This window comes from Dendrobates tinctorius, unplaced genomic scaffold, assembly GCF_039654945.1.
Source record: "Dendrobates tinctorius isolate UK_male_01 unplaced genomic scaffold, ASM3965494v1 ptg000236l, whole genome shotgun sequence".
NCBI classification, from domain to species: Eukaryota; Metazoa; Chordata; class Amphibia; order Anura; family Dendrobatidae; genus Dendrobates; species Dendrobates tinctorius.
In genome coordinates, this window is record NW_027361903.1 from 2,036,211 (window position 1) to 2,052,615 (window position 16,405).

The 16,405-nt window shown below is 48.0% G+C and overlaps 1 protein-coding gene across 1 annotated transcript in view; it reads right to left on the reverse strand.

Moving 5' to 3' along the window:
- The window catches only part of LOC141060374 (pancreatic triacylglycerol lipase-like), a 230,447-nt gene extending 214,361 nt beyond the window's left edge, over positions 1 to 16,086 (reverse strand). The window contains exons 1-2 of the mRNA XM_073556580.1: positions 15,801 to 16,086; positions 14,298 to 14,383 (exon numbers count right to left, since the gene is read on the reverse strand). Of these exons, the coding sequence (XP_073412681.1) occupies positions 14,298 to 14,383; positions 15,801 to 15,879 (165 nt within the window). The 5' untranslated portion in view covers positions 15,880 to 16,086. The remainder of the gene's footprint in view (positions 1 to 14,297; positions 14,384 to 15,800) is intronic.
- Between the last annotated feature and the right edge of the window lie 319 nt (positions 16,087 to 16,405).

Sequence of the window (16,405 nt, forward strand, 5' to 3'; positions counted from 1 at the left end):
GGGGATAGAGCTGCATCCCTGGCCGATGAAGCCCTTACTATCCGGCCGCAATGGAGGAGACTTCTGGACAATGAACCACGGCCTGCTCCCACGCCCCGTCCCCCTCCAATTATATCTGCCCCTCCACCTAGTCGCAAGCCGATGACAATCACGCCTCACAATCCTAGACCCCAACAGTTCCGACCACGACCTGGGGGTATCACAGAGAGGAAGTGTTATGGGTGTGGGCAACCTGGACATTTGCAGTCTGGCTGTCCCTCCAGGATTCGGAGGGAGCCCCACGCAGCCCCACCTTGTCCAGTGCATCTTGTGCATTCCACCACGCCTGAGGAAGAAATACCACCACCCCCACCAGAGTGGACCACCGACCACGGCACCATAGATACTCCTCCTGGAGTGTACGGACTCCGGCCTCTGTCCTTTAGCTACTCAGAGCAACGGCAACGCCACCTGCAGGATGTCTTAATTGATGGATACAAAGTGTCAGGATTTAGAGACACGGGGGCATTCTTGACTATCGCTGACCCTGTGTGGTTCAACCCGAGGCAATTTACCAGGGTCTGGGAATTCCCATTGCCCTGGCGGGGGGGTGCCTGCAAATATATACAGCGAGCTTCTGTGCATTTGGATTATGGTTGTGGAGAAAAATTGTGTTGGATTGGAGTTATGGGAGGACTTCCTGCAGATATCCTCCTTGGTAACGACATTGGGGAGTTACAGTGGCAATTTGTGGGAGCAGTCACCCGACTTCAGGCCCTTCAAGCACTACATCATCCGAACCTCACCGGGGAGCAAGCACCACGAACCGCATCAGAGGTGGTAAGCAATACGGTCGCTGCTACTACATTGGGAGAGTCTTGGGACAGAGAGGAGTTTAGGAGAGAAATAAAGGGCGACACTAGCTTAGCAGCCCTTAGGCGAAAGGCAGAAACTGGGCACATGGGAGATAATGGGGATGGCTTCACTCGAGAAAACGGACTGTATTATCGTGTAACAAAGGGCAGTGACCAGGGCAACCCTGACGCAACGACCAGGCAACTCATTGTCCCTCAGAAGTACAGGGCACAGCTACTTCAACTGGCCCATGACATCCCCTTGGCTGGGCATCAAGGGAGAAAAAGGACTGAAAAGAGACTCACCCAAAGTTTTCACTGGCCGGTCATCTCGCAGTCGGTAGCCCATTATTGCCGCACCTGCGATGTGTGCCAGCGAATGCGGCATCCAGGAGCTCGACATAAGGTACCCCTGCAATCCCTGCCCATAATTGAGGAACCATTTCAACGTGTAGCTGTCGACATCATAGGTCCTCTGGCCCACCCCAGCCGGTCGGGGAAAAAATATATCCTGACCGTGGTGGACTATGCCACTAGGTATCCTGAAGCTGCGGCCCTGTCCAGTATTACAGCAGTAAAGGTAGCCGTTGCCCTTGTTACCATCTTTACCCGGGTAGGGTTTCCTAGTGAAATATTATCGGATCAAGTCACTCAGTTCATGTCGGATCTGGTCCAGTCCCTAGGGCATACCTGTGGTGTTCGAGCCATTCGTACCACCCCATACCACCCGCAGACCAACGGACTATGTGAACGCTTTAATGGAACCCTAAAAATATGCCGAGGGCTTTTTTTGACGTTGAAAAAGACTGGAAAAAGTACCTGCCACAGCTCCTCTTCGCCTATCGGGAGGTTCCCCAAGAGTCCACAGGGTTCTCTCCCTTCGAATTACTGTTTAGCCGGAAGGTCCGTGGGCCTCTCACTCTTCTGAAAGAACATTTGGAGGGAGACATCTCAGATACCGGAATGCCCATCGTTCCCTATGTTCTAGAGCTCAGAGACCGTCTCGCCCAGCTAGCTACCTTCGCTAAAGAACATCAGCGAATGGCCCAGTCCAGACAAAAAACCTGGTATGACCGTAATGCCAGGACCCGGGAATTTATGGAAGGACAGCAAGTGCTCATGATTACGGCTTCCCCTGCCAACAAGCTTCAAGCAGTGTGGGAAGGCCCTTATCACGTTGTCAAGAAAATTAATGACACTATGTTATTGCCCTGGACTTCAGTGGTCGTCGAGAGAAAACCGTCCACATTAACATGCTGAAAGACTACCATGACCGATCTCTGCCTGTTCTAGCTGTCTGCCACCCCCCTAGAGATACCGCCGACGACGAGTATCTCCCCAATCTCCTCCAGGTTGCCCAAGCGGGAGGGTCACTGGAACAAGTGCCCCAGGGCTCCCATTTATCGGATATACAAAAGGACAATATTGTCGCCGTACTAAGGCCGAGGGCTGCTGCTTTCTCCTCAAAGCCAGGGAAGACTACTCTCACCAGCCACCATGTGGAAACCCCAGGACAACGCCCCATCCAGCAGGCTGCCTACCGGGTTCCAGAGGCTGTTCAAGGCATGATAAAGAACGAACTGGAGGAGATGAAACAACTGGGAGTTATTCAGCCATCTCACAGTTCTTGGGCCTCTCCTGTCGTCCTGGTCCCCAAGAAGGATGGTACAACACGATTCTGCGTTGATTACAGACGATTATATGATGCCACCAAGAGTGATGCTTATCCCATGCCCAGGATTGATGATCTATTGGATCGTCTGGCCAGTGCCCAATTTGTGACCACGTTAGACTTTAGCAAGGGGTACTGGCAGATACCCCTAACGGAGGACGCTCATTACTCCATTTGGGCTTTTTGAGTTCCTGGGAATGCCCTTTGGGATGAAAACTGCCCCCGCTACTTTCCAGCGACTGTTGCAACAATGTCAGGACTTTGCATGTGCTTACTTAGACGACATTGCTATTTTTAGCACAACCTGGGAGGAACATCTTAAACACTTGGGCATAGTGCTAGACTGTATCCATACTGCAGGACTGAACATTCGCCCTGATAAGTGCCAAATAGGGATGGCTGAGGTGCAGTACCTCTGGCATAGAGTAGGGGGTGGGACCCTAAGGCCTGATCCTGCCAAGGTGGAAGCCATTAGCAACTGGTGTAGACCCCAGACAAAAAAGCAGGTACTTGCATTTTTAGGAACTATCGCAAATTTGTTTCTAACTTCAGCACCTTGGCCAAGCCCCTAACCGACCTGACCCGCAAGAACATGCCTAGGAATGTGACGTGGACGCCTGCATGCGAGGATGCCTTTTCAGCGTTAAAATGATGAATGACCTCATGGAGATCAACATCCAACACTGCGGAGACACCATCACATGTTTCTCAACACAGTGATTCTAGAGCAATGCCCCCATCCCTTATGGGAAATATGCAAAACACAAGCCGCGGAGACACCATCACGTTTCTCAACGCAAGCAATGACCAGCCAGGTCTTTCCCCGGGAAGGAACAACCACGGGAAGGGCAGTCTCCAATGAAGGAAACCACCTATGCCAAAACATGGTATCCATCCACAGACAGCTGTTTCGGGGTATTGCCCCTCATCAGTGTGGAGTAGGAAACTGGCTAGTAGGAGCACTGATGAGGGGCAATACCCCGAAACAGCTGTCTGTGGATGGATACCATGTTTTGGCATAGGTGGTTTCCTTCATTGGTTTTCAGCGTTAAAGACTGCCCTCGTCACTGCTCCTGTCTTGACTGTCCCAGATTATAAGCGCAGGTTCCTCGTGCAGACAGATGCATCCACCTTTGGGATTGGGGCAGTACTTAGCCAAGTAAATGCCGCCGGAGAAGAACATCCTGTTGCTTTTGCCAGTCGGAAACTACTGGATCGGGAAGTTGCCTATGCCACTATTGAAAAGGAGTGCCTTGCCATCATATGGGCGCTAAAGAAATTGCAGCCCTACTTGTATGGCAGAGACTTTACAATTGTTACAGACCACAACCTCCTCACATGGCTGAACCGCGTACCAGGGGACAATGGAAGATTGCTGCGGTGGAGCTTGTCCTTACAACCCTACAGCTTCTCCATCCAATACAAGCGGGGAAGCCAACACCAGAACGCTGATGGTCTGTCTCGACAAGAACCATAGACTCCCCAAGCCGACCTACCCCTGCCACTGTACAAGGAACTATACTGTAAATGATCGAGCAATGTGGACGAAAGTGAGCAGGCCAGAGGTCTGTGTAGACCTCATGGCGTGCTCACTTATTATGGGGGGGGGGGGGGGGGAGAGGTTGTGATGGTATGATATTCTACGTGGATGTCATTTTGTGTATATTTCTATTTCACTTGTTTTCATAGTATTTTTCTTGATGCCCTGTGGGTCTACAGCCTGACTGTGTCTGTTTCTTGATGACCCCCTGTAGTGCATTAATCCCCAAGGCTCCTTTGTTCTCCTCTGGGAGGCTTGGAAACCAACCTGTTTGACTACCCCTGGACACAAGGAAGGGGGTGGGGAGAACAGGAGCTGGTCAAGTCAGTTCCTGTTTGGAGAGGATCGTGTATAGACTGCACTTCAGAGAGAAGGACCCATTTTATCCTCTAGTGCTAGAGTTTTGGAATCTCGTCTCCCTGGACATTTTATCCTGTTACTGGACTACATTCTTGTTCTGGACTATTGTATCCTCAGTGTGGTGGATTGTTTATGGACCTTCTAATTTTGCCTGTAATAAAGGTCTTGGGATTGTTCACCCTTCCCTCGCTCTGTTGTTTGTGTGGTATCGGAGAAGGACCCCGTGACAATGTACATCTGACCTTTTGTCATTTATATTACCAAGCACACATTCTTTTCTTCTCAGTATAGCACGGTAAAGTTTGTATTTTTTTTTCCTAACCTCACTTATTAATAGGGTCAGACACAGCACCTGTTATTCACCAGCAGCATCTGAGCAATCTTTCTTTTCTTTTCTCCCCAAGTGGTCAGCGCCAGTGTATAATAGTTAGAGGATATTTGTTCTTGACTGCAATCTTATTTAGACCTCTGTAATCTATACAAGGACAAAGCGAGCCATCCTTTTTTGACAAAGAAATATCCTGCACCAGCAGGTTAGGAGGACTTCCGGATACAACCTCTAGCCAGACTTTCCTGAAAGTACTCCGACATGGCTTGAGACTCTGCAGGGGAAAAAGGAAAGATTCTGCCCCAAGGAGGAACAGCGCCAAGAATGAGTACAACTGGATAGTTGAATGGCCGATGAGGAATGGGGGAAAGTTCTCTGCCTCCTTCTTGTTGAAGACATCTGCGAACGTTCAATAAGCGGGTGGTAATCTAGCGGAAGAATAAGAAGGGCGGGACAGACCTACGGGATGTATCAGCAGCAAACACCGTCCTTGGCAAGACTGCCCCCAGCGCAGTATACTACCAGTATGCCAATCTAGGGTTGGCTGATGAGCCCTAAGCCAGGGTAGACCGAGGAGAAAAGGGTGAGATAGACCGGATAGAATGTAGAAAGCTATTTTCTCTCAGTGCAGGGCTCCTACCTGAAACTCCACCTCCTCAGTAACCTTAGTAATAGTCTCCTGCAGAGGTTTGCCATCCACAGATGCAATTAACCGTGGATTTTCCAAAGTCTTAACGGGAATTTGATACTTAGTAACCTCCTCAAGTCTAATAAAGTTCCCTGCTGCGCCAGAATCCACATAAGCCTCCTTAGAATAGCGTTTAAGACCCACAAGCAATTGAACGGACAGAGTTAGGGGTAGAGAGGAATCACATGCACCAAAGGAGGCCTCTCATACTTGTCCTAGGTGGAGGAGTTTCTGGGACATTCAGGACAGGAACGAAGCAGCTGGGAAGCACTTCTGCAATAGAAGCAAAGACCCTGTGCGAGGCTCTCCTTGCGGCGTTGCTCAGCCATTTTAAGCCGATCCACCTGCCGGGACCCACAGCGCATGCGCGGAGCGCGAGCCCCCTGAGAACCAGGAAGGTCCAGCGAGGGACAGCGTGGGACTCACACAGCGCCGCGCCGGGGAGCAGAGGAAGGCCAGGCAAGCACCCGAGGGACAGAGGGCATCATCGTGGGTGTAACAGTCTATTTTCAGTAAGCCAAGAGAAATAAATTGTTATAATATGTTGACTTCTGAATTTAGGTGTTTCTTTCTTTGGTTGGTCAAGAGTCTGAAATGTTAACTCTTCTTGTAGGTTAAATTGATATTTGTAAACTGATGAATGGTTGTTACATGCCTCTTATATCAGCTTCTAAAGTTTATTGTACCGTTATCTTTGCAAAACAGGGATGCAGGGTCACTGATCAATGATGTTTGCTGATATATTGATTGCACATTATACCAGGCCATGCAGTTTGTTGACTTGCAAACATTAAAAGATAAGCTAAATAATCAAACAATGCAAGTTAATCTCATCCAGAGACTCTTTACAAAACCACAGCCAGGAACACTCTACAGGAAAACTGTCAGATTATGGCTTCATCGCGAGGGACAGACTTGACATTCTGCAGGATGTCATCTTAGGGGACCACAGCCCCGGCTGAAAGAATACAGATCTGCTCCATTGACCATCACTGAATATGACCCATTGATATGTTGGGCAATAGTCAGGATTGGGACCCATCGGTCACCTGGTTCCATGGAGATGTTTGGAGAAGCTAGGTTGTTACCCTCCGGTCAACTGGCCTTGTACCTGAATGGACTGTCAATTTCCTTAGCTTGTCGTTACCTCCTCTCTTGGCATGCCACAGATGGGGTTAATCGGCCTATGGAAGCTGTCATTTTGCACCATCTTGGTTATGTTGCTGGGACTGTTCTATGTGTTATTTGCCAGTTTTTTTGTTCAATAAAGTATTGCCACACTGTTTCACCCTCACCCTGTTTTGTCTGAGTAGTATTACGTCCACGATAAAAGGAGAGCGCTCGGTGGGATGTGCCCTGGTCCATGTGGTTTCAGGCTAACATACTAGAGCACCCGCTGACCCTCCCCCCCGTCTCCACAATCAGGTTGCACTTCTTTCGATTTAAAAACAGATGAGAAAGAGGCCTTACCTTTTCTGAAAGGTCAGAGAGGCTGCAACACAATTAAGCAAGAGGCACCACTAACCAAACACCACCATGAAGACCAAGGAAAACTCCAAAACACCACCATGAAGACCAAGGAGATCTACAAACACCACCATGAAGACCAAGGAGATCTCCAAACAAGTAAGAGACAAAGTTGTTGAGAAGCACAAGTCAGGATTGGGTTCTTAAAAAAAAAAAAAAAAAAAAATAATATATATATATATCTCCCAATCTCTGGTGATCCTCTGGAGCACCATTAAATTCATCATCATCAAATGGATAGAACATGGTACCACAACAAATCTGCCAAGAGAGGGCAACCACCAAAACGCTCAGCCCAGGCAAGGAGGGAATTAATCAGAGAGGCAGCACAGAGACCAAAAGGTGACCCTGAAGGAGCTGCAGAGTTCGCAAGCAGAGACTGGAGAATCTGTCCATACGACCACAGTAAGCCATACACTCCACAGAGGTGGCTTTTATGGAAGAGAAAAAAACCTTTACTTACACACAAAAATTGTAAGGCTCGTTTTGAGTTTGCCAAAAGACATGTGCGAGGCTCCCTAAATGTGTGGAGGAAGAGGCTGTGGTCAAATGGGACCAAAATTGAACTTTTCAGCCACCAAGGTATACGCTATGTCTAGTGCCAAACCAACACAGCTCATCAACCCAAGAACACCATTACAGCATCATGCTGTCGGGAGGATTTTTGGCAGCCGGGACAGGGAAAATGGTCCTAGTCGAGGGGAAGATGGATGGTGTGAAATACAGGGATATTCTTGAGCAAAACCTGTTTCAGTATGCGATTTGAGACAGCGACGGAGATTCTCCTTCCAACAAGACAATGACCCAAAGCATACTGCTAAAGCAGCACTCGAGTGGTTTAAGGGGAAGAATGTAAATGTTCTGAAGTGGCCGAGTCACAGCCCAGACCTTATTCCAATGGAGAATGGTCAAACTTGAAGATGGCTGTTCTCCAGTGGAAACTACAGTATCTTACCTGAAGGAGTTGGAGCAGTCTTGCCCTGAGGAATGGGTAAAAAATCCCAGAAGCAAGATGTGGCGAGTTCAGAGACGTATCCAAAGCGACTTGCAGCTGCAATTGCCGCAATAGGAGGATCTACAAAGTACTGACTTTAAGTTAATGTTATGCAAACTGAATTTTTCAGTTATTTTGTCCTATTTGTTGTCTGCTTTACAATAAAAAAAAACAAATGTTTGATGCAAACTCTCCAAAAAAATCCAGTGAAATTCCAAGTTGTGCGGAAGCAAAACACAAAAAATGCCAAGAGGGGTGAAGACCTTCGCATGACATTGTATAATGTATATATACAGGAGCTTCTCACAAAATTAGAATATCATCAAACAGTTAATTTATTTCAGTTCTTCAATACAAGAAGTGACTCTCCTCTATTCTATAGAGTCATTACACACAGAGTGATCTATTTCACGGGTTTATTTCTGGTAATGATGATTATGGCTTACAGCCAATGAGAACCCAAAAGTCATTATCTCAGTAAATTAGAATTATCATCAATAAAAACCTGCAAAGGCTCCTAAGCGTTTATAAAGGTCCCTTAGTCTGTTTCAGCAGCTGCACAATCATGGGGAAGACTGCTGACCTGACAGATGTCCAGAAGGCAGTCACTGACACACTCCAAAAGGAGGGGAAGCCTCAAAAGGTCATTGCTAAAGAAGCCGGCTGTTCACACAGTGCTGTATCCAAGAATATTAATGGAAAGTGGAGTGCAAGGAAAAAGTAACATAGTAACATAGTTTTGAAGGCTGAAGGAAGACCTTATATCCATCTAGTTCAGCCTATTTTTAGTGCAGCTGTTCTGCATTGTTGATCCTGGGGAAGGCAAAAAACCCACAGAGTAGAAGCCAATTTTCTCCATAGGGAAAAAAATTCCTACTCCTAAGCTGGGTCACCCATCTACCTATAATATTACGTTATCCGTAACCTTCTATACTGTTACTCACAAGAAAAGCCTCCATTCCTTTCTTACATTCATTCAGTGAGTTGGCCATCACCACTTCCTCAGGAAGAGAATTCCTGAGCCTCACTGCTCTTACCGTGAACAACCCTCTTCTATGCTGGTGCAGAAATTGTCTTTCCTCCAAACGAAGAGAATGCCCCCTTGTTCTTGTCACAGTCCTTGGTACAAACAGTTAATTGGAGAGATCTCTGTATTGCCCTCTGATATACTTGTACATATTGTTACGTGCTACAGAACCACTCAGCACCCAGAATATGTTGTTCAGTTATATGTATGTATAATAGGTTTTATGTGAGATGCATGTCCCTAATGCATCAGCCCACAGGCTGCGCCCCTGGGCAGAGGGGACACGATATTCTCCTTTTGTCCGCCCTCCCCCCACCTTTGTAATTCCCACAGTAAACATCGGCAGGCTCCAGCCACCTGCGGCTTTTGTAATGCATGTCTGGCCTGCCGCTTTTCTATTGGCCTGCCCTCTGTATCTGTGTGATATATTCTGTGTCCTGTGAGTAAAGTGTTGTCAGACTGGAAATACGTGGAGAAGCAGTGATCTTTTATATACGCCCATGTAACCAAGGAATTCCAGCCAGCGTCATTCATTCAGACTCCAGCCAACGCAGAGCGGACCTCCGAAAACACGGGGTGGTACTGAAAGAGGTACCCCAGCTTGGTAGACCCCGTTACACATATATATTAGGTCTCCCCTAAGTCTTCTCTTTTCTAGAGTAAATAGACCTAATTTTGATAACCTTTCTGGGTATTGCAGTGAACCAACTCCATTTATCATTTTAGTAGCCCGTCTTTGAACCCTTTCAAGTTCAGTAATGTCTTTCTTGAGCATCGGCCTCCAAAATTGCACACAATACTCCAAGTGTGGTCTGACGAGTGATTTGTACAGAGGGAGAATTATGTTTTCATCTCGTGTCCCCAGACCTCTTCTAATGCATCCCATGACCCTATTTGCTTTGGTGGCAGCTGCCTGACACTGGGCACTCCAATTTAGCTTCTTATTGACTAAGATGCCTAAGTCGTTTTTCATGTCTGATTTCCCCAGCAGTTTCCCATTTAGTAAGTAATTGTAGCATCTGTTTCTCCTTCCCATGTGCATAACCTTACACTTATCTGTGTTAAACCTCATTTGCCATTTTTCAGCCCAATTCTCCAATTTACTCAAATCTGTCTGTAGATGCAAACTGTCCTCCTTTGTGGTAACTACCTTACATAGTTTTGTATCATCTGCAAATACTGATATTTTACTGTGTAAGCCATCCACTAGATCATTAATATATTACATAGTAGGGGGCCCAATACAGGACCCTGTGGTACCCCACTAGTAACCCTGGCCCAATCTGAGGATGCCCCATTAATAATCACTCTTTGTTTTCTATCACTAAGCCAGCTACCTACCCATCTACACACATTTTCCCCTAGCCCAAGCTTTCTCCTCTTACTTACCAATCTTTTATGTGGGACAGTGTCACATGCTTTAGAGAAGTCGAGATAAATGACATCCAATGATTCTCCTGGGTCCATTTGAGAGCTTAAATCCTCATAGAAGCTGATCAGGTTAGTCTGACAGGAGCGATCCTTCATAAATCCATGCTGATATGGAGTTAAACATTTATTAACATTGAGATATTCCATAATGGTATCCCTTAGAAACCCTTCCAAAATTGTACCCACAACAGATGTTAAGCTTACCGGCCTATAGTTTCCAGGTTCCCTTTTACACCCCTTTTTGAATATTGGTACCACATTTGCTTGCCGCCAATCAAAAGGAACAGACCCTGTTTCTATAGTCTTTAAATATAAGGAATAGAGGCCTGTCTATCACATTACTTAACTCCCTTAATACCCGAGGGTGAATGCCATCAGGGCCTGGTGATTTGTCCATTTTCATCTTACTAAGGCGGTTCTGCACTTCTTCCTGGGTTAGGCAGGTAATACTTAATGGGGAGTTTACATTATCACTCTGCATTTCCCCTGGCAAATCCTTTTCCTGTGTGAACACTGTTGAGAAAAAAAGTATTTAAAACATTTGCTTTTCCCACATCGCTCTCTATGATTTCACCCTCATTGTCCTTTAAAGTGCCGACACCATCAATTTTAATCATTTTAATGTTTATAGAATTAAAGAATAGTTTGGGGTTTGTTTTACTTTCCTTAGCAATGAGTCTCTCAGTTTCCACTTTTGCTAAATGTACAGTGGGGCAAAAAAGTATTTAGTCAGTCAGCAATAGTGCAAGTTCCACCACTTAAAAAGATGAGAGGCGTCTGTAATTTACATCATAGGTAGACCTCAACTATGGGAGACAAACTGAGAAAAAAAAAATCCAGAAAATCACATTGTCTGTTTTTTTTTTTATTTTATTTGCATATTATGGTGGAAAATAAGTATTTGGTCAGAAACAAAATTTCATCTCAATACTTTATGATATATCCTTTGTTGGTAATGACAGAGGTCAAACGTTTTCTGTAAGTCTTCACAAGGTTGCCACACACTGTTGTTGGTATGTTGGCCCATTCCTCCATGCAGATCTCCTCTAGAGCAGTGATGTTTTTGGCTTTTCGCTTGGCAACACGGACTTTCAACTCCCTCCAAAGGTTTTCTATAGGGTTGAGATCTGGAGACTGGCTAGGCCACTCCAGGACCTTGAAATGCTTCTTACGAAGCCACTCCTTCGGTGCCCTGGCGGTGTGCTTTGGATCATTGTCATGTTGAAAGACCCAGCCACGTTTCATCTTCAATGCCCTTGCTGATGGAAGGAGGTTTGCACTCAAAATCTCACGATACATGGCCCCATTCATTCTTTCATGTACCCGGATCAGTCGTCCTGGCCCCTTTGCAGAGAAAGCCCCAAAGCATGATGTTTGCACCACCATGCTTTACAGTAGGTATGGTGTTTGATGGATGCAACTCAGTATTCTTTTTCCTCCAAACATGACAAGTTGTGTTTCTACCAAACAGTTCTAGTTTGGTTTCATCAGACCATAGGACATTCTCCCAAAACTCCTCTGGATCATCCAAATGCTCTCTAGCAAACTTCAGACGGGCCCGGACATGTACAGGCTTAAGCAGTGGGACACGTCTGGCACTGCAGGATCTGAGTCCATGGTGGCGTAGTGTGTTACTTATGGTAGGCCTTGTTACATTGGTCCCAGCTCTCTGCAGTTCATTCACTAGGTCCCCCCGCGTGGTTCTGGGATTTTTGCTCACCGTTCTTGTGATCATTCTGACCCCACGGGGTGGGATTTTGCGTGGAGCACCAGATCGAGGGAGATTATCAGTGGTCTTGTATGTCTTCCATTTTCTAATTATTGCTCCCACAGTTGATTTCTTCACTCCAAGCTGGTTGGCTATTGCAGATTCAGTCTTCCCAGCCTGGTGCAGGGCTACAATTTTGTTTCTGGTGTCCTTTGACAGCTCTTTGGTCTTCACCATAGTGGAGTTTGGAGTCAGACTGTTTGAGGGTGTGCACAGGTGTCTTTTTATACTGATAACAAGTTTAAACAGGTGCCATTACTACAGGTAATGAGTGGAGGAAAGAGGAGACTCTTAAAGAAGAAGTTACAGGTCTGTGAGAGCCAGAAATCTTGATTGCTTGTTTCTGACCAAATACTTATTTTCCACCATAATATGCAAATAAAATGAAAAAAAAACAGACAATGTGATTTTCTGGATTTTTTTTTTCTCAGTTTGTCTCCCATAGTTGAGGTCTACCTATGATGTAAATTACAGACGCCTCTCATCTTTTTAAGTGGTGGAACTTGCACTATTGCTGACTGACTAAATACTTTTTTGCCCCACAGTATTTGTTTTTTTTTTATACATTTTATTTTTTTCTTTATAACTTTTTAATGCTTCTTCATTGCCTTCTTGTTTTAGCTTCCTAAATGTCTTGTTCTTGTTATTTATTGCCCTTTTTACATCCTTATTTAGCCACATTGGTGTTCTCCTGTTCCTAGCCCTTTTATTTCTGTACGGTATGGCTAGCTCGCAGTGGGTGTGTAAAACTGATTTATATATTTCCCATTTATTTTCTGTGCTCCTATTTTTGAGGACATTGTCCCAATCAAGTCGGCGAAGGTCCTTTCTAAGCTGATCAAACTTTGCTTTTCTGAAATTCAGCGTTTTTGTAACCCCCTTCCAGGGCACCTTACTGAAGGACAAGTGGAATTGTGTTATATTGTGGTCACTGTTCCCTCGGTGCCATCGACTCGGACTTCTGTTATTCTATCTGGCCTGTTGCTTAACATTAAGTCCAGAAGGGCTGTCCCTCTAGTTGGGCCCTGCACAAGTGGTGACAGATAAGTGTGGTAGAAAAAGGTGCACAAGCTACCGGGATAACCGCAGCCTGGAAAGGATCGTTACGAAAAGGCCATTCAGTAATGTGGGGGAGATTCACAAGGAGCGGATTGCTGCTGGAGTCATTGCTTCACACCACACACAGACGTATCCAGGACATGGGCCACAAGTGTTACATTCCTTGTGTCAGCCACACATGACCAATAGACAACGCCAGAAGTGTCTTACCTGGGCCAAGCAGAAGAAGAAGAACCGGACTGTTGTCAGTGGTCCCAGAGTCTGGAGGAAGAGTGGAGAGGCCACAATCCAAGCTGCTGGAGGTCTAGTGTGAAGTCTCCACCATCAGTGATGGTTTGGGGAGCCATGTCATCTGCTGGTGTAGGTCCACTGTGTTTTATCAAGACCAAAGTCAGCAGAGCCGTCTACCAGGACATGTTAGAGCTCTTCATGCTTCCCTCTGTCGACAAGCTTTGTGGAGATGGAACTGTCATTCTCCAGCAGGACTTGGCCCCTGTCCACACGGCCAAAAGTACCAATACCTGGTGTACACACAACAGTATCACTGGGCTTGACTGGCAGCAAACTCGCCTGACCTTAACCCCATAGAGAAGCTATGGAGTATTGTCAAGAGGAAGATGAGACACCAGACCCAACAATGCAGACGAGCTGAAGGCTGCTATCAAAGCAACCTGGGCTTCCATAACCCCTCAGCAGTGCCACAGGCTGATCGCCTCCATGCCACGCCGCATTGATGCAGTAATTGATGCAGAAGGAGCCCGACCAAGTATTGGGTGCATTTACTGAACATACATTTCAGGAGGACAACATTTCGGGTTTTACAATCATTTTTCAAGCTGGTGTTATAAAGTATTCTAATGTACTGAGATAATGACTTTTGGGTTCTCATTGGCTGTAAGCCATAATCATCAACATTACCAGAAATAAACCCGTGAGATAGATCCCTCTGTGTGTAATGACTCTATAGAGGAGAGTCACTGTCTGTATTGAAGATCTGATAAGACAGTGAGAAGCTCCTGGAAGATCCTGAGCTGTACGATGATTGTTCTATGCAGCGGACGTCTTCTCACCTGTATTTCTTGCGCTTCTTTCGCCGTTCGGAGATTCTCTCTGACCTGGAAGATTTTTTCATGGCATTTGATGACTTCAGATTTCACTATGAGGAAGGAGAAATCATGTTCTCAGCTTCTGTATTCGGGGGAACGTGCGTCCAACCTAGAAATGAGTCCTCGGTGTAAAGACAGCCCTATGTGTACGATGACTGCAGGCGCGGATCCAGGGGCGGAAAAATCAGCCACGGCCGACATACGTAACTATGACACAGGCCCCTCACCGATATACATGACCCAAGAATGATACACGCGACACCTCACTGGTATTAAGTGACCCTTCACTGATAAACAAGACCCCCGACTGACACACGTGACCCCTCACCGATTAACATGACCCCCGACTGATACAAGGAGCCCCTTACTGATATACGAGACCATCGACTGATATACACGGCGCCCGTCTGATACATGAAACCACACAATGGTCACCACCAGGGCCTGACGTCACCCGTCACCACCAGGGCCTGACGTCACCCGTCACCACCAGGGGCTGACGTCACCCGTCACCACCAGGGCCTGACGTCACCCGTCACCACCAGGGCCTGACGTCACCCGTCACCACCAGGGCCTGACGTCACCCGTCACCACCAGGGCCTGACGTCACCCGTCACCACCAGGGCCTGACGTCACCCGTCACCACCAGGGCCTGACGTCACCCGTCACCACCAGGGCCTGACGTCACCCGTCACCATCAGGGCCTGACGTCACCATCAGGGCCTGACGTCACCCGTCACCATCAGGGCCTGACGTCACCCGTCACCATCAGGGCCTGACGTCACCCGTCACCATCAGGGCCTGACGTCACCCGTCACCATCAGGGCCTGACGTCACCCGTCACCATCAGGGCCTGACGTCACCCGTCACCATCAGGGCCTGACGTCACCCGTCACCATCAGGGCCTGACGTCACCCGTCACCATCAGGGCCTGACGTCACCCGTCACCATCAGGGCCTGACGTCACCCGTCACCATCAGGGCCTGACGTCACCCGTCACCATCAGGGCCTGACGTCACCCGTCACCATCAGGGCCTGACGTCACCCGTCACCATCAGGGCCTGACGTCACCCGTCACCATCAGGGCCTGACGTCACCCGTCACCACCAGGGGCTGACGTCACCCGTCACCACCAGGGCCTGACGTCACCCGTCACCATCAGGGCCTGACGTCACCCGTCACCATCAGGGCCTGACGTCACCCGTCACCATCAGGGCCTGACGTCACCCGTCACCACCAGGGGCTGACGTCACCCGTCACCATCAGGGCCTGACGTCACCCGTCACCACCAGGGCCTGACGTCACCCGTCACCACCAGGGCCTGACGTCACCCGTCACCACCAGGGGCTGACGTCACCCGTCACCATCAGGGGCTGACGTCACCCGTCACCATCAGGGGCTGACGTCACCCGTCACCATCAGGGGCTGACGTCACCGGTCACTATGAGGAGATGACGTCACACTCACCCTCCTGCAGTTCTCTCCGCCGCTCCTGCGCCCGCTTCTCGCTGAGCACGATGTGCTGGTACAGCGCCTCCACACTCATGGCCGGCAGCGGCCGAGGACGCGGGGCTCTATCTTTATGGTGACGCCGAGTTCCCGCCGTTTCCCCTCAGATTCTCTGTTCTGTGGCAGCAGATTTTCCCGCGCTTATCTCCGCTGTTCCTTGGTTACCATGTCCCAGAATTCCCTGCTCTGTCTATGCAGAGGAGGCCTCAGGCCGGAGGTGAGTGCCCGACCCGTGCGGAGCCTCAGACGGGTGTCAGTCACTGACTGTGAGGCGTCAGACTGGTGTGTGGGTGTCAGTCACTGACTGTGAGGTGTCAGACCGGTGTGTGGGTGTCAGTCACTGACTGTGAGGCGTCAGACCGGTGTGTGGGTGTCAGTCACTGACTGTGAGGTGTCAGACCGGTGTGTGGGTGTCAGTCACTGACTGTGAGGCGTCAGACCGGTGTGTGGGTGTCAGTCACTGACTGTGAGGTGTCAGACTGGTGTGTGGGTGTCAGTCACTGACTGTGAGGCGTCAGACTGGTATGTGGGTGTCAGTCACTGACTGTGAGGCGTCAGACTGG